This window comes from Leptodactylus fuscus, chromosome 6 (assembly GCF_031893055.1).
Source record: "Leptodactylus fuscus isolate aLepFus1 chromosome 6, aLepFus1.hap2, whole genome shotgun sequence".
NCBI classification, from domain to species: Eukaryota; Metazoa; Chordata; class Amphibia; order Anura; family Leptodactylidae; genus Leptodactylus; species Leptodactylus fuscus.
Window position 1 is genome coordinate 102,286,623 of NC_134270.1, and position 18,945 is coordinate 102,305,567.

Below are 18,945 nucleotides of genomic sequence, written 5' to 3' on the forward strand. Positions count from 1 at the left end.
CAGTTTATCCTTAAAAGGACGGCTCTTTTCACCGATAAAGATTTCCTTTTCACAGTTTGTTTTTTTTGTTTAATAACTCAATTTTAATTCTCTTTTATCCCAGCAGAGATTTCTGGCATTCTTCTCTTTGGGACTATATTCTTCCTTGCACAGGCACAACACAGATTTGCCTACTTCTTCATACTGATTTAAGTGGCTCATAAATAGGGAGACAAAAGTGAAAACAGACTCTTGAAGCATTTGCAGTCCCTAGCTTTCCAGTGAGATTGGCATTACCTCCATGGGCACTCAGCTTTCTTACTGTGGCTCCAGAAGGACCACTCTCACCCACAATAGGTAGCTCACCTTACACTATATTATGTTTTGCAGGGACACAAGAGTTGTGGCCAAAATCACAGTGTAGTCCTAGCCTAATTACGTAAATTTAGGTAGGCAGCCTGAAAGGTACCAGATTTATCACAGTGGCTTATGATGGATAATAAATCTATATATATTTAGACATATCTATGTATATGATATATTTAGGCTGCTACATTCTCTTTTTTAGGAGAGCAAAAATATCTGCTTAATGGCATTTTGCAAGAGCTGCAATCACAATAGTAAATGTGCCCTACTGTATGTATGTATTACATATAGATATATTACATCTTTTGAATTGATCTTGTGTTACATCCTTTATGGGTCTCCAAAGCTGCACTTCCTAATCTGCTGTAGGGGTCATGTGTTTATATATTACCTCACTATTTTGTATTGATTTTGAGTTATGGTGTGTATTGATATCCCGGAACAGGACTCATTATACTGCTGATGGAGACACTGTGTAGAAACTATATTACTTTTGTACTGATCTGATCCTGAGTTACAGTCCGTATTACACTCCAGAGCTGCACTTACTGATCTGCAATCTCCCAATATTCTCTGCTGGTTCAGTGTTTGCAGTTCCTCCCTGTGCCATCTATTTCTTGCTTCTTCCACTGAAATGATGAATCAGGCAGGATCAAATCCATTATATTCGATGCTGCTTTCCCCAACAAGCCACGATAAACATTAAGACTGTCTGCAGATATCTTGTATGGACACCTTAATACCATGGATGCTGTAAGAATTGGCTACAAGAGGTCAAAGTAATGGATTAGGCAGTGACAGGTCACACCTCGCCACTGATCAGATGCTGCACCACACCCCCCCTTTTCTCCCACACTCCAACCCTACGTCTGTCCCGTGCAAATGATTAACTCCAGCCTCAGGCCATTTCAGATATCCTTATATTCCTAGTTAAGAGTCAGGATCGCTACAGACACTTAGGCTGCAAGAAGGAAAGACACGGGCAGATATGCACAGCAAGGATGACCTCAGGTGAGAGTTCTGCACTGGGGGCATTACAGCTGGCCATTTAAGGGGGCAAATACTTTAATTCCTCTCAATTCTTTTATACCTTTTTCTTTATACAATAAATGATGTATAAAGCAATTCACTAGGACCTGATCAAGCATGTGGACATGTAGAATGAGATGTGTAAATGGCCATGATGAACGAATCAACATCTTAGATCCAATCTAATTTCTTTAAAAATCTCATCCTATTGGTTACCAAGGTAAATTGCGAACATGTAGAAATTGTCTGATTTACAGTTTTCTTTAGATGAGTACTTCCTCACTGGCCTCAGTGTGCTAGGGTTGGCATCAGAAGCCACAGCTGCGTGGCACCACCAGACCTCCATGCCGCTATGTATATCTCACATTACAGTCACTCACCTGATAGTATAGGGCTACGTAATGGCTTTCAGTTCTTTAGATGTAGGTGAGCAGAGAGTACAGTACAACATTATATTCTAAGCCATATATCAAGTCAGCAACACAGACACACAAACTCTGACCACATACTAAAAACAGATATCCACTAATCCTTACTTTGCTTCATTTTTAGTGTCCAGATAGTGCTTGAGAACTGTCTATATTGTCCCACCAAGTAGTTGGCGTGTATCATACTACTGTAGTAATAAGATTAGATTGTGATGGCAGTCTGTGCCCACCACTACAGAACTGGTTGGTGCCCTAAAAGCAACAGTAAATCAATACAGAAAGTACTTAATAGTCCAGCAATTGACCTCTCCACAATGTCTCACACCCAGCTCAGGTTATACTTTCTACACATTTTGAGACATTATGATTAGAGATGAGCGAACACTAAAATGTTCGAGGTTCGAAATTCGATTCGAACAGCCGCTCACTGTTCGAGTGTTCGAATGGGTTTCGAACCCCATTATAGTCTATGGGGAACATAAACTCATTAAGGGGGAAACCCAAATTCGTGTCTGGAGGGTCACCAAGTCCACTATGACACCCCAGGAAATGATACCAACACCCTGGAATGACACTGGGACAGCAGGGGAAGCATGTCTGGGGGCATAAAAGTCACTTTATTTCATGGAAATCCCTGTCAGTTTGCGATTTTCGCAAGCTAACTTTTCCCCATAGAAATGCATTGGCCAGTGCTGATTGGCCAGAGTACGGAACTCAACCAATCAGCGCTGGCTCTGCTGGAGGAGGCGGAGTCTAAGATCGCTCCACACCAGTCTCCATTCAGGTCCGACCTTAGACTCCGCCTCCTCCGGCAGAGCCAGCGCTGATTGGCCGAAGGCTGGCCAATGCATTCCTATGCGAATGCAGAGACTTAGCAGTGCTGAGTCAGTTTTGCTCAACTACACATCTGATGCACACTCGGCACTGCTACATCAGATGTAGCAATCTGATGTAGCAGAGCCGAGGGTGCACAAGAACCCCTGTGCAAACTCAGTTCACGCTAATAGAATGCATTGGCCAGCGCTGATTGGCCAATGCATTCTATTAGCCCGATGAAGTAGAGCTGAATGTGTGTGCTAAGCACACACATTCAGCACTGCTTCATCAAGCCAATACAATGCATTAGCCAGTGCTGATTGGCCAGAGTACGTAATTCGGCCAATCAGCGCTGGCTCTGCTGGAGGAGGCGGAGTCTAAGGTCGGACCTGAATGGAGACTGGTGTGGAGCGATCTTAGACTCCGCCTCCTCCAGCAGAGCCAGCGCTGATTGGCCGAATTCCGTACTCTGGCCAATCAGCGCTGGCCAATGCATTCTATTAGCCCGATGAAGTAGAGCTGAATGTGTGTGCTTAGCACACACATTCAGCTCTACTTCATCGGGCTAATAGAATGCATTGGCCAATCAGCGCTGGCCAATGCATTCTATTAGCTTGATGAAGCAGAGTGTGCACAAGGGTTCAAGCGCACCCTCGGCTCTGATGTAGCAGAGCCGAGGGTGCACAAGGGTTCAAGTGCACCCTCGGCTCTCCTACATCAGAGCCGAGGGTGCGCTTGAACCCTTGTGCAGCCTCAGCTCTGCTACATCAGAGCCGAGGGTGCGCTTGAACCCTTGTGCACACTCTGCTTCATCAAGCTAATAGAATGCATTGGCCAGCACTGATTGGCCAGAGTACGGAATTCGGCCAATCAGCGCTGGCCAATGCATCCCTATGGGAAAAAGTTTATCTCACAAAAATCACAATTACACACCCGATAGAGCCTCAAAAAGTTATTTTTAATAACATTCCCCCCTAATTAAAGGTTATCCCTAGCTATCCCTGCCTGTACAGCTATCCCTGTCTCATAGTCACAAAGTTCACATTCTCATATGACCCGGATTTGAAATCCACTATTCGTCTAAAATGGAGGTCACCTGATTTCGGCAGCCAATGACTTTTTCCAATTTTTTTCAATGCCCCCGGTGTCGTAGTTCCTGTCCCACCTCCCCTGCGCTGTTATTGGTGCAAAAAAGGCGCCAGGGAAGGTGGGAGGGGAATCGAATTTTGGCGCACTTTACCACGTGGTGTTCGATTCGATTCGAACATGGCGAACACCCTGATATCCGATCGAACATGTGTTCGATAGAACACTGTTCGCTCATCTCTAATTATGATCTTATCATGATGTCTCAGTGTCTGCCTGAAATCTGCATATGTAAATTTTTTGTTCGCTAAATTCAGTTTAAAAACAATGGACGCCCATTATAGTCAATGGAGTCCATAAGCTTAGACATGTATTCTATTATTGTAGCAGTCTGCCTGCCCGTCGTTCTGGTCCTCCGACAGACCAGAACAATGGACATCCTGGAACAGATGTGAACTTAGCCTGAAACTCAGAGGAAGTGCTTCAAACGTCTCACAACAGTGTATTCAAATGTTGGTATTTGGCACTTAGCCCCTTTAAGGGGTTCTCCAATCTCACTGGGTCTCATGTACCAAGATCAGCTTTGCCCACAGCAGCCAGATTGTAATAAAAGACATGGTCTAATCGGTTTGTTAGTAGAAACAGCTTGGTTAGAAGGCTGTTAGGGAAAGGAAGTTAATCTTCCCAGCCCCCTCAAAACCCCTTCTGAAAAAGTCACATTTTAAAGCTATCCAAAATGCCTGTAAGGTTTGGGTCAAACGGGACGAAGACGCTGCTGTGTTTCCAGGAGGAAAATTCAGTAGTGATCCCCTGAAAGTCACTGTGGCAAAACCTATTCTAAATTGGGTGTTTTTTATCTGAGGTATACCTCCATTTTTTACACTAATTGTATTAATTGTTAACATTATCCTCATGACCACCCCTTTCCCAAAACAAGTCTGCGCTTATGTCTTGTGTTCAGTGCCTTCTCATACTGACCCAACAGATATGAAGACTGTGAGGAGACGGCTCAGTGGCTATTAGACCAGATCCAATCTCCTCCAGACATTGCCATCATCTGTGGTTCTGGTCTAGGTCTCTTGGCAGAGACGTTAAACAACCCGAAGACCTTTGACTATGGCCAAATCCCACATTTTCCAACAAGTACAGGTAAGAAACAACAAAGTCTTCAATGATCCTTTGACAGTAGTTTAGCACAATAGTTACAACTAGGATATCAGCCTAAAACCAATTGCCAAAACCACATGAAGTTTAACTATGTATTGCTGTTTTGTGCTTCACATTATTTTTATTCTACATTGACTCTTCTATTATTTTAGTTGTGGGACATTCAGGACAATTGGTGTTTGGTACTCTACAGGGCAAGTCATGTGTCTGTATGAAAGGACGATTCCATGTTTACGAAGGATATCCCCTGTGGAAAGTAAGACGTTCATGCATGTGACAACCGCCTGATCAGCGTGTGTTATATTGTTTCCTGCTTACTCTAAAGATACTTTATTAGGCTGGACCCTTTCTTAAAGGTCCCCTGAAGGTGTATTCTTCTCTGTCAGCACGGTGGCAATCAGATTACAGTGACAGTCTAGTTGCTAAGAACAATCTGCCTACTGTATAGTGCTGTAGCCAGGCAGCACATGCAAAGCAACCAATCTGTCCCATATTGTGGGTATTTAGTATAAGGTAAAGAAGAGGTAGGAGGTTTGGGAAGATTTGCTGACCTCTGCTAGAGTTAGAATTTAGTTTCTGAGTGTATTCTGTATGTATGTATACATAACAGCGCTAGTGTTACTCAGTATGGGAAATTCACTGAAAAATAAAGTCATCTCTATTCATGGAAATGAGCTTGCTGACACCAATTATTCCAATTACTTTGTATCAAGCTATTCTGTCTTGCAATGTCATTGTCATGTTTCTAACCCCATGCTATTCAATACATGAATGACCAAAACCAAAATTCAGTGGCATATAAAATAGGGGCGTGGCATGTAAAAACGAGTGTCTTAAAATAATCGTTCATTAATCAAATCAAGGTAAAATGTTCAACTAATCAAGATTTTGATTTGGGTCCTAATCGCCCAACCCTAACCTTGTTTTATAGAGACAATGCACAATGTTACTTCTCTGTATGTATAGACAGTGCTCAATACCACTTCTCTAGTTATGTACGGAGTGTCACTATCAATATCTTAATGTAGTGTGGCCATTGCGCAGTACCACTTCTATGGTGTAATTATTAGTATCATGTTCATACTGCACAGTATTTCCCTAGTTCTAAACAATGGCTACTATAGCAAATATGTGTTTTTATTCTGTACATATGGAATTGTACAGTAGCCACTCACTCTATAAATAACTGTATAGTGTCCCTTCTCAGCCAGTCCTATGAATAAATGACTGCACATTACCCATTGTCACCCCACTGTATTCTACATGCATGGCCTGCACAGTACCATGTGTTTCTATTCTCTCTATGTGCACTGCTTTTATTAGCTTACGCTGTCAGCCTGTGACATTTTGGCAATGTTTCTCTAGGTCACTTTTCCAATTCGAGTGTTTAAGCTGCTGGGAGTAAAGGTTCTGATGGTGACAAATGCTGCGGGGTCGCTCTGCGAAAAGTACAGACCAGGAGACGTAATGATTATTCGGGATCACATCAACATGCCGGGACTGGCTGCACTAAACCCTCTGAGAGGACCCAATGATGAGAGGTGACCGGGGTGCAGTTTATCTAAACTAGTCAAAAACTACAAGTTCCACAATGCCCAGACAGGTTTTGTTCATCATTCCTCTAAACCAGTGGTTCTTAACCTTGTTTGAGGTACCGAACCCACCAGTTTCATATGCACATTCACCGAACCCTTCTTTAGTGATAAACCAAATATGATTTTTTTCCAAATTCCAGACATAGGTATATGTTTTTTTTCTGGTACACAAAATGAACCGTGCATAGGGCCTAGGGTTCGATCGAACCCTGGTTAAGAATCACTGCTCTAAACTGAGAAAAATTATACACATATGGTATGTCCAATATGTAATATCAGATTTTGGTCATGATGATATAACGTTTCCACAGCAGCTAAGGCACTGCACTACTGCAGGACCAGGCAATTTATCTTTTCTCTGTAGAAGTAAAGTTTGGGTAAATTGCTGCAACCCATTACTGGTGCATAATAATATGCATCCCAAGGCTCTTATTCACATAGAAGTCCAAAACTGCAAAATTTGTTCATAGCTCAATACCAATAAATAAAACACAGTCTGTAGCAAAGATGCAGTTATATCAAGACTTATCTTTTTGGCACCAAACAGCTTAAGAAGATAAGATGGTATGCACAGAAATCACTCATCGCCGGTCATGTGACATCCACCTAAACAAATCTTATGAGTGGTGTCCACTGGATGAGATGAAATCGCGCTTAAATGGAACAACCAAGCATAGTGTAGACTGTACTTAAAATCAGCTTTATTCCAGATACTCGCAGACATTTAGGACCTCATATAAAACACCTCTCTCAAGGCTTCTTCTATGGGCATGACATTTAATGTAGATTTCATCTGATCCAGTTTATATAGGAAAACCACTCATAAGACATTTTTAGGTGGATGTTCCATGAAAAGCTACATTATGGAGATAAGTGATCGGGTGGAACCAGAAGGAATTATAACTGCATCTTTCTGACCTTTGGGGACACATCTCATCTTCATAAAACTGTTTGGTGATATCTGAATCATTGCTACAGACTGTATTGAGGTAAAAACAAATTATACAGTTTTGGAGTTCAATGTGAATAGGAGCCTAGGGACTTTGTTCCGTTGCTCAGGAGTTCTTCCAGGGGGGTGGAGTAATACGAGTCACAGATACATATTGTTATGCAGAAGTTATGGGCTATAAATAATACATAGTTTTGCATAACTGATACATGTAATATTCTCATTATAAGGAATAATACTTAGCAAACTTTCTTGCAGGTTTGGCCCACGCTTTCCTTCCCTCTGGGACACTTATGACCGTGATCTGCGGATCACCGCTCTTGAAATCACCCATAAACTTGGTTATGCAGATCTCACCCATGAAGGAGTTTACTGTATGGTGGGCGGGCCAAACTTTGAGTCTGTTGCAGAAGCTAAATTTTTGCAGAGGCTGGGGGCAGATGCTGTAGGTGAGTACTGTGTGATAAGCTTAGGAGATAACACCTATATCACTATTATAGAAAATCAGCAGTTGAGGCTTCCAAATTCTGCCATGGAAGAAACTGTCCAAAATGTAACCTATGTAACTTAACATAATGTAACGTAACCTCTGTGCGTTGCCTGCTACTTTCACTATTTGCTTTCAAACTTGCAGCATAAATTGATAGTCTTGTTGCTTCCAAACCAGCACATAGGTCAGTTTTTGCTGCAGATTTTATGGATGAGATTTATTAAAATGCTGCAATACTAAATTGTAACAGCTTAAACAGCTAGCAGCTGCAGCATTCTCTGTGTTTGTTTGCAGCTTCTTGTTTAAGCTGTTGCACCAAGGCCTGGTTCACACCTGTGTTCGGTATTCCATTGGAAGTCCGCCTGGAGACCTCCCCCCTCCCCGAATAGAATACCAAACGCATTAAAAAGCGCTGAACAATGAAAGCACACAGATCCCATAGACTTTAATGAGGTCCTTGTGTTTTCCGAGTGGTGTCCGAGCAAATCATGCGGAGAGGAAAGTAGTTCTTGAAGCACCTTTCTCTCCGCATGATTCGTGTGGACGCCGTGCAGAAAACACACAGACCCCATTATACTTTATGGGGTCCGTGTGCTTTCATTGCTCACTGCTTTTTAATGCATTCAGTATTCCATTCAGGGAGACCCCAAGCAGACTCCCCAAACAGAATACCGAATGCAGATAAGAACCTGGCATAACTCCCTCTCACTCAGCACCCTCCCCCCCCCCCCTCCTCTCTCACTCCGTTACAAAACCCTGCCTCTCACTAGCCTGTAAGTGGTAAAACGGAACGTCACTGGATTATCAGAAACTGTCCCTGGAGCGGTCACATGACCACTCCAGGGATATGGGTAATTATAGAATTATTTTTTTTTTTTTTAATTGATGTAAATTAGAAGTGGGGAGAGGGAGTTTAGGGGTTAAGTATCAGTTTATTGTGGACAACCCCTTTAAGCCATTTTCTGGCTTTCCAGTCTTAAAAAGGAACTTTTTAAGAATTCAGCGCACTGACGGCTTTCCCGTTATGTGCCCTGGCGCTGGAGATATCATTATCATTATAAAGCCCAATTTTAGAAGGGTATTCCTGATAGTCTAGCTGGGTTGTGAAGAATACCTCTCCTGACTGTACTCGTCCACAGACAAGTACTGTGGGCATTCCTCACAGCTTAATGACATGGCTAGGCAGTAAGGAACGCTCCCTCTGACAGTACAGAGCTATGGACGAGTACTGTTAGGAGGGTCGTTCCTCACAGCCCAGCTAGACTGTTAGGAACGCCCTTCTGACAGTGGACTGAGATTGTTGCCGTTATGACGGTAAGGATATCTCCAGCCCCGGGGCACATAACAGGAAAGCCAACAGTGTGCTGAATTCAACGCACTGTCAGCTTTCTAATGGTATATAAAACCGCATGTGCCCAAGGACAAGAAAGGTCCTCTTTAAAGTGTAACTAAACTTTCATATATAACTTTTGTGATACACTTTATTAACAATTTTTGGATCATTTCTGTGAAATCCTGCAACTCTTTATTCTTTCCATTGCTTCTCTATTGAGAGCTGTTCCTGCTTCTCACAATGATACTGTGAGTAAGGGCTGTGTAAAATGTAGAGAAAATGAGGGGAGGGTCACTTCAAACAGTTATATCTCAGACATATAATGTACAGACTTGCTTTTGGTGTCAAATGAAAGAGAAGACTCGGATATTTATTATACTATACATATTGTATCTTTATATTATACATAGCCCCGTGTTCCTGTACACAGTAACATTCAGTGAGAGGCAGGGACAGCTCAAGACAAGGAAAGAATAACAAATTTCAGGATTTAACAGAAAGGATGCAAAATGAGTTATTAAAGCATATTACAAAAGTAATTAATGACACAAATACTGCCGGAAAATTAAAAGTTGCCTGAAAGTTTAGTTACACTTTAAACTTGGAGACCTAAAATACTTTTTATCATGCTTTTGAAAACTGGTGAGTGCAGAGAAAATTAGCAATTTTTAATTTAAAATTGTCATAGGCCATGACCTGTGACTTTTTATGGCACTTTATGCCAAAAACTGGCATAAACTGCATAATCAGCATGAACCTTGCTTTTCTGACTTGTGACAGTGCCACATGTGCCAATATTATTAAACAACATGTACGTTTTATATATCTGGTGCAATTTTCTGTTAGGGTAAGACGCGATGTAGCGAAACACAGCTAAAAAAAGCTGATGGAAAATTACTTTTTTTCCGCAGCTTTTTACATTGAGGTTTTACTGTATTCTGTTCTTCCCCTAGAGAGAGAGAGAGAATGATTGTGATTCCATAGCTAAAATTAACATTTTGCATTTTTCAAAAGCTTTTCTGCAGCTTTTTTTCTACAATGTGTGTATGAGATGAAAGGGGCTCTATCATTGGAAAGTCATTTTTAACTAATCACATCCTTGCATGGCCTTTAGAAAGTCTATTCCACACCTACCTTTAGTATGTAAATTGCCTCAGTAGTGTTTGAATAAGTCTGTTTTCATTCATATGAAATTAGGTTCTCAGTGCACCGGAAGTTGTCAGCCAGATCTAATCTCTATGTTGTGTATGAGAGCAGGGAGGAGGAGTCAGCAGCCGCAGCCTGTGCTATATATACAGAAGACAGTGCATGAAGAGACTTCCGGGGTGCATGGAGAAGGCTCATTAGCATATGAATAAAAACGGACTTATTCAAAATCTACTGAGGCAATAGCATTTCTAAAGGCTATGCGAGGACATGATTAGTTAAAAATGACTTTTTGCAATGATAGAGGCCTTTTAATGAATTCTCATTCACTGGTACTGTAAAGTGCAGTGTTTTTTTTCTGCTGCATTTCTGCAGCAGCCAAAAGTGCTGCTTTTCCAAAACAAGGAGCCATAGGCTTAGGGCACATTTACACAGCTGAGTTTCAGCCGTGAAACTCAGTCCATATGTTGGCCAGACTTCCTAGCCTGTACCTTATGCTGAAAGAGGGACTCCTAGCAGTATAGTTATCTATGATGCCAGGAGTCCCTGCCTTCTAACAACATACTGCCGTATACCGATTACAGTACAGTACAGTATATCATAGCATGTCCTTAGTTGTGTACACAATAAGAATTGCTCAGCTTTCTGCACCATTACAACCAATGGAAAAGACTCTGTATTTATGCTGATCAATTCTCGGTAATGACACCTGTCACAGTCTCAGGCGCTTGTGGCAGAAAACACATCGGTGATAGTCCTTCAACCTATTGCAAATAGCCCAGTGTGCTGCCACCCAGCGCAACAAAATCACCTTTTGGAATTAAAGGGGCAGTGCATGTCCTATATGACAATGATTGTGGAAATTACGTGCTGGAACAACAGGGAAGAAAAACAAAGTATAAAAGGGCTTCCATTTCCTTCAGCATTCATTGATTTTTAGTACAGCTGTTCTCAGAACTGTCTATTCAAAACAGCGTGTTCTGATATGTCAAGGCTGAACGTGATAAACAGTTCAGTTCATGGACAATGACCCTAAACAGGGCAGAAAGACAAAGAAGCCTGTGACTCTTATAGGAGTCTTACACAGAGCTACTGTGACTCTCATTGTTATGGTGTAACCAGGCAGTCACTCTAAAGGGGGCACTGTGGCTAACACCATTATAGGGGCAAAGTGGTTGTCACTGTTATGAGGCACTCTGGTTGGCTTACATACAGTGCATTCCCAATTGAGTCACTGAACTCTATACATAGGGCAATTGGCTGGCTTATAGACAGTGCATTCCTAATAAGAGTCACTGAACTCTATACATAGGGTGATGGACCTCAAAGTTCAGCTCTTCACAGCTGAGTCAGCTACACACAGAGCCCATCTTTGGTGGACATTAAGGTATTAGAGAAATGTCCTAAGATCAATATTTTATCAGGATCACATAAATTAGACACACTTTATAATAATCCTTTAGTCACAAAATGCTCCCCTAAACTTCAGACAATACAATGGCAATCTAATACTGATGTTACGGGGCGCTCCCCCTGTGCTCCAAACACCACAGCGTGATACCGTTGATGCCACCTTCTGGGCTGTTCCTTCATGCAGATTAGCTTTTCTCGTCACATCCTCTTCACTGCGTACGCAGCCGCCTCTGTCTTCAGCGGGATCCAAATGCGCTGTTCACTCTGGTAGGAATATAATATACACTCACCGGCCACTTTATTAGGTACACCAAGCTAGTAACGGGTTGGACCCCCTTTTGCCTTCAGAACTGCCTCAATTCTTCGTGGCATAGATTCAACAAGGTGCTGGAAGCATTCCTCAGAGATTTTGGTCCATATTGACATGATGGCATCACACAGTTGCCGCAGATTTGTCGGCTGCACATCCATAATGCGAATCTCCCGTTCCACCACATCCCAAAGATGCTCTATTGGATTGAGATCTGGTGACTGTGGAGGCCATTGGAGTACAGTGAACTCATTGTCATGTTCAAGAAACCAGTCTGAGATGATTCCAGCTTTATGACATGGCGCATTATCCTGCTGAAAGTAGCCATCAGATGTTGGGTACATTGTGGTCATAAAGGGATGGACATGGTCAGCAACAATACTCAGGTAGGCTTTGGCGTTGCAACGATGCTCAATTGGTACCAAGGGGCCCAAAGAGTGCCAAGAAAATATTCCCCACACCATGACACCACCACCACCAGCCTGAACCGTTGATACAAGGCAGGATGGATCCATGCTTTCATGTTGTTGACGCCAAATTCTGACCCTACCATCCGAATGTCGCAGCAGAAATCGAGACTCATCAGACCAGGCAACGTTTTTCCAATCTTCAATTGTCCAATTTCGATGAGCTTGTGCAAATTGTAGCCTCAGTTTCCTGTTCTTAGCTGAAAGGAGTGGCACCCGGTGTGGTCTTCTGCTGCTGTAGCCCATCTGCCTCAAAGTTCTACGTACTGTGCGTTCAGAGATGCTCTTCTGGCTACTTTGGTTGTAACGGGTGGCTATTTGAGTCACTGTTGCCTTTCTATCAGCTCGAACCAGTCTGGCCATTCTCCTCTGACCTTTGGCATCAACAACGCATTTCCGCCCACAGAACTGCCGCTCACTGGATGTTTTTTCTTTTTCGGACCATTCTCTGTAAACCCTAGAGATGGTTGTGCGTGAAAATCCCAGTAGATCAGCAGTTTCTGAAATACTCAGACCAGCCCTTCTGGCACCAACAACCATGCCACGTTCAAAGGCACTCAAATCACCTTTCTTCCCCATACTGATGCTCGGTTTGAACTGCAGGAGATTGTCTTGACCATGTCTACATGCCTAAATGCACTGAGTTGCCGCCATGTGATTGGCTGATTAGAAATTAAGTGTTAACGAGCAGTTGGACAGGTGTACCTAATAAAGTGGCCGGTGAGTGTAACTGGCTGGTGGAGCATGCGCTGTACACTCAGCCCAAACCCGAAGTGGCGACACGAACAGCACAAGCGCGTGATAGGAATCCCACTGAAGACAGGCGGCTGCTAGGCAGTGAAGATGATGACAAGAAGAGCTAATCTGCATGAAGGAAAGGCACAGGAGGCGGCATCAACCGTATGACACTGTGGCGCTTGGAGCACAGAGGGAATACCCCCTGTGCTCCCTGAGCTTCATTTACATATTTGCAAAACTGACAGCAAGCAGGAGAGAAAGAGAGGTAGGTCTAGAATAGCCTTTCTAAAGGCTATTTCAATGTGTGTTTACTTAAAAAACGATATCCCCAATGATAGACTCCCTTTAAGAGCAAGTATCTGGCTATGAGAAGACAGCTGGGCACCATGTTAACACAGTGCTTGATAAGCATCCTTATACTAAGGGAAAGAATAAGGACTTATTCACATGTCTATTTTTATTGTGATGTACCATACTAATCTGAAATGTGAGGCAACTTATTTTTTGGACACTGATCTTATGCTGCTCAGAAAGGGAGGGGGTTGGAGCATTCCGTAAAAGCCTGTGTTTTTGTGTAAAAACCTGTTTTTGTGCCATTGCCATGTATTACCAGCATATGAGCAGAGATGGTCAATCAATTTCACTAGAGGGGAAGAATAAGGACTTATTCACATTTCTATTTTTAATGGATGTGTTCTGTCACTGTTCAATATGGACAGCGCACAGATCCAATTTAATTTTTGGTTTTTATTCAGATGTATGGTTTTTTTTTCACAAAGCCATAGCAATGTACTGCACAGTACAACACGTGTGGATGGGATTCATGAAAACTCATTCACAAGTAGCAGAAGGATTCCTCACAGAAATAGGAGTATGCTGCAAATTTTACAATCTGCAGCATATTCACATGTTATAGAAAAGCTGTACATTTTTACAGCGGATGTCGGATGTTTTAATCTACAGCGTATTATTACATGGTGACACATGGACTTTGGTCGAATTTAAAAACAACACTAATATATTGGGGTTTAATACATATGGATGGGGGAGGGTTTGCTCTGGGGTCCACGGGACTTTAGATTTACTAACAGTGTGTAAAAGTTAGACCATGCACACTTTAGAACGCTTTAAACTGGGCTAGATTTATCTAAGTATCTGATGCTGTTTCACAAATCTGTCGATTATTAGACTATTTTATCTTTACACCTATTAGTTTACACCAGAAACATTTTTTGTCACATGGTGTTGCAGTATAAGCCACACCCACTTCCCCTCAAAACCACACTTCTTTCCTGCAAAGCCACTCCCTTATTTCTATTAGTCGAATATTAAAGCGCTTGCTTGCACAGGTTATGTTAGACAGGTTTTTATGCTGCAAATTCTGCTTGATAAATGTAAAAACCCTCAGCTATAAGAAGTGTTAAAGGGATTCTACCATTAAAATATACTTTTTTTCTCATTGACACACAAGAATAGCCTTCAGAAAGGTATTCTCCTCCTACCTTTAGGGGTTATCTCCGCACCACCATTCGGTATAGATCCCAGTTTTTGACCGACCGTGCCAGAAAAAGACGCGTGAAGAGGCCGTTACTGAAGAAGATGGTGGCAGCGGCACTGGAGATTTCTCTCGCAGCATTGAGGACGCCCCCAGTGCTGTTTGAGCGCTGGGAACCACCTCCAGTGCTGCGAGAGAACTCATTTGCTTACCGACGAAAACCGGGATTTATACCGAACGGCGATGCGGAGAAGACATCTAAAAGGTAGGAGAAGAATAGCCTTTCTTAAGGCTATTCCTACGTGTCAACGAGAAAAAATTCGATTTTAATGATAGAATCCCTTTAAGTACAAATTTTCAGTCCCTAGATGTTTCCATTCTGTAACAGCAAGTACTGAATATTAGAAAAAATATAAAAGCTGCAGAACATTTAAAGGGGTTTTCAAGGCAAAAATTTTTTTTTTAAAAAGGTATTTTAGTGCTATTAATGGGTTAATAATTGCACCAAAATATGTTTAGCAGTGTTTTGAGTGATTTCTAGGGGGGATGGGAGTATTGGTGATGTTTTGTTTCCGGAAATGTGGAAACAGAACGTTGGCCCCAGGTACGAGGTACATAGGTAAATATAGATTTTTTTTTTTTTTTTTTAAAGTCAATTAGAAGTTTGGAGGGAGGAGGTTTATTTTAGGGATTAATTTTCTATTTATCCCGGACAACCCCTTTAATTTTAATGCATTGAGGTGGGAGGTTACTTATATACTTGTATGTCACTGGTCTGAGAGTTATTACTATTTTCCATATAGGTATGAGTACAGCCCCAGAAGTGGTGGTTGCAAAGCACTGTGGGATGCGAGTATTTGGTCTTTCACTGATCACTAACCGGGTGGCACAAGCATATGAGATACAAGAGTCAGTGAACCACAGCAGCGTCCTGGAGGTGGGAAAGCAGCGGTCACAGCTTTTGCAGACACTTATTACCGACCTGGTGAGAAGCATCCAATTCAAGGAGGAGAATAACTAAGAGGCTGCATATAGAATAATATTGGGTATTGACTCCCATGTATGTGCCAGCTGACACACTGATGTGACTGGTACATTAGCATCTGACATATTTATCTGACTACAATGATCTGTACAACCCTGTAAATTTGCTTTATGATGTTTTGCCGTATATCATGAAAAATATATGTTATTTTACATTTCAGAAATAAAAGGCCTATCAGAAAAGAGTATGTGATGTGGGTTTATTCATTAAAATCTAAGGACCTGTGTAGGGTATGGACAGCACACAGATAGCAGCCATTTGTGTGTTTTCTCATGGACTTAAGCATACGTATATTCGTATGCATGTATTCTTAGACTATCTGCATTGAAACTTTTGGCTGAGGAGTATGTATAAACCTCTTAAGTGCAACACTGGGTTATTTTAGTTGAGTGTTGGTTGTACTCACTGATTTTGGCAGGAACGACTGCCCATTTAATGTCTATGGGAGTGTCTCCACCCGTGACAGCGAATGCTGTGATAATGGTTGGTTGGGAATTTTGGATTTCAATATTGTCAGCGATCGAAACAACTCTTCCTTCCACACAAGCCCATGTGACCCTAAAAGAGGAACTTCTCTTTCATACTTACTTTCCCAATAGGCTACAAAAGAGTGAAGTGACCCCGACATCTGCACACCTACACAAATAACTGCTACTACCCACCACTTACAGTAGATGAGACATTATGGCTGGGGCCCCACGTTGCTTTACAATACTTGTAAGGTGGATGTGATTTTGTTTAATCCCATCCACACATTGCAGAAAAAATCTGCAGCGGAAAAGCTGTTTTTACAAAAACTGTGACGTCGTAGCATATCAATTATCGCAGCATGTCATTTATGTATAATTAATACTGGCGTTTTCCATATAGGTATAATAGGGGCAGAAAGTCTGCAGAGGTAAACTCTGTGAAATCGCAATAAAAATGCTGCGAAAAAAGTGAAAGTGCTTCTTATATAACACTAGAAAGCAGACAGTGCACTGAATTCAGCGCACTGTCAGTTTCCCCGGTATGTGCCCTGGTGGTGGAGATATTGATGCCGTTAGTTTCGGCCAACACAATATCTCCCCACTGTCAGAAGGGCGTTCCTCATAGCTCAGCTTCCTCGATAGAAAATGGTAAAGAACATCCCGTCTGGAAGATGGTAAAGAACATCCCGTCTGACAGTACAAGGTTGTGTTAGGGTATGTTCATACAGTGGAAAATGGATTCCGCGTGTGAACATACTGTGTGGCTGGCTGCGACAAAATGCCGATGCAGTGCACCGGCATCCCGTTCCGGATTAGGCCCAAATGAATGGGCCTAATCGGGAGGGAGTCTCTCGCAGCAGCTGAGTCAGGTGGGTTCACACCTGTGAACGCTTTAGGCAATCCTACTGGGCTTCCGTCTTCTGCCCCGAGAAACTGGGCAGGGTACGAAAACTCGGCAGTCAATTTTCAAACCCATTCACTTGAATGTATTTGCAAAGTGACCACCCGTGAGCGGTTTGTGCCTGTCTGTGGTGAAACCCTTATTTTTTTTTTTTAACCAGACACAAAGTCCTGCATGTCCGACTTTGTTTCCGATTAAAAAAATTGGTTTCGCCGCGGAGAGCACAAAACGCTTACTGGTGGTCACTTTGCAAACCCATTCAAGTGAATGTCCAGTTTCTCGGGGCAGAAGACGGAAACCGGCAGGATTGTCTAAAGCGGTCACGGGCGCAGATGTGAACCCACCCTCAGCCGCAGAATCCGTGGGACGATACGGCATGTCGTTTCTTTCTTCCGTTACCATCTAACAGAAAAAAATAAGTAAATGGCTGCCATTGAAGTAAAAAAAACTCTGTGTGAACATGCCCTTAGGCACTGATATCTCCACCGCCGGGGCATATACCGGGAAAGCCGTCTGGACACGCCCTCACGCTAGGTTCACACCTGCGTTCGGCACTCCGTTCTGTGGTTTCCGTCTTCTGCATGCAAGAAGACGGAAACCACAGACCGGGTCCGGCCGTGAGCGCCAGTGAGCGTTTTATGCTCTCCGCCGCAAAACCGTTTTTATAATCCAGTCACAGAGTACTGCATGTTCGACTCTGTGTCTAGATTTAAAAAAAACGGTTTCGTGGCTGAGAGCATAAAACGCTCACGGCCGGACATCTTTCTCACCCATTCGAATGAATGGGTGAGAGAGTCCTGCAGGTTTCCGTCTCCTGCCTCTGTTTTGTGCAGGAAACGGAAACCTGCAGAACGGAGAACGGGCGCAGATGTGAACGAGCCCTTAGTCGTTGATGCATGAAAATATCTGTTGCATTGCATATCTACACCCATGGTATGACACTATCTGCTATAAAATGCTGTATCTAAGCCTATAATGTGTCATACTACTGAGTAGTATATCTAAGTCTATCCTGTATGATACAGTCTGCTGAGCAGCTGTATCTAAGCTTGAGTGTACCCTCACAGTATTACCCTCCCATAGTTCTGTTTCCACCTCACGTGTTGCGGGCACTTGCAGCAGGCAGTACACTTGGAGTCCGACATACACGGTTCAGTTCCCGCTATGAGTGAAGAAGTTGCCTGTGCCACGCTGGTCCTCCTGCCGGCCAGTCTCGTCATTACACTCCATTGGGTACCCCAGGAAGAACAGCATGATGGGAGAATAGGTCGCCATATTGGAATACCTTTTTGTTTGGGGGTGGTAACATGGCGTCCGGTGATGACGTCGATATGTTGCCAGAGTAACGGATTAACAATGGTAAGGATAACGTGAAGAATAAAGAGGAAAACTGCTGAAAAATCAGACACAAAGCCAGCGAAGGAGACGAGACGGTAACCGGAGGGGTGCTGTCTGGAGAGAGTCTGACTGACAGCTATACCGGGAGAGACAGTCTGAATGGTACATTGTACCTATAGAAATAGACTGACTAGTAACTATACGTGCAGCAACAGACTGATGTATCTACCCCAGAGACAGTCTGACTGATAAATGTACCTGCTGAGGAGCTATGTTACTGCTACAGACAGTCTGACTGATAGATGTACCTGCAGAGGTGCTATGTTACTGCTACAGTCTGACTGATAGATGTATCTGCTGAGGAGCTATGTTACTGCTACAGTC

The 18,945-nt window shown here is 42.8% G+C and overlaps 2 protein-coding genes across 2 annotated transcripts in view; both read left to right on the forward strand.

The window, feature by feature from the left end:
* Positions 1-1,285: 1,285 nt before the first annotated feature.
* LOC142208437 (purine nucleoside phosphorylase-like) lies at positions 1,286-15,937 on the forward strand. The gene is made up of 6 exons (XM_075276945.1): positions 1,286-1,356; positions 4,690-4,853; positions 5,024-5,127; positions 6,237-6,412; positions 7,674-7,864; positions 15,611-15,937. The coding sequence occupies exons 1-6, from the start codon at positions 1,334-1,336 to the stop codon at positions 15,826-15,828; spliced, it is 876 nt and encodes a 291-aa protein (XP_075133046.1). The 5' UTR covers positions 1,286-1,333; the 3' UTR covers positions 15,829-15,937.
* Positions 15,938-18,527: 2,590 nt separating this feature from the next.
* Positions 18,528-18,945, forward strand: part of C6H20orf96 (chromosome 6 C20orf96 homolog) — a 41,906-nt gene continuing 41,488 nt past the window's right edge. The window contains exon 1 of the mRNA XM_075278619.1: positions 18,528-18,582. Within this exon, the coding sequence (XP_075134720.1) occupies positions 18,544-18,582 (39 nt within the window). The 5' untranslated portion in view covers positions 18,528-18,543. The remainder of the gene's footprint in view (positions 18,583-18,945) is intronic.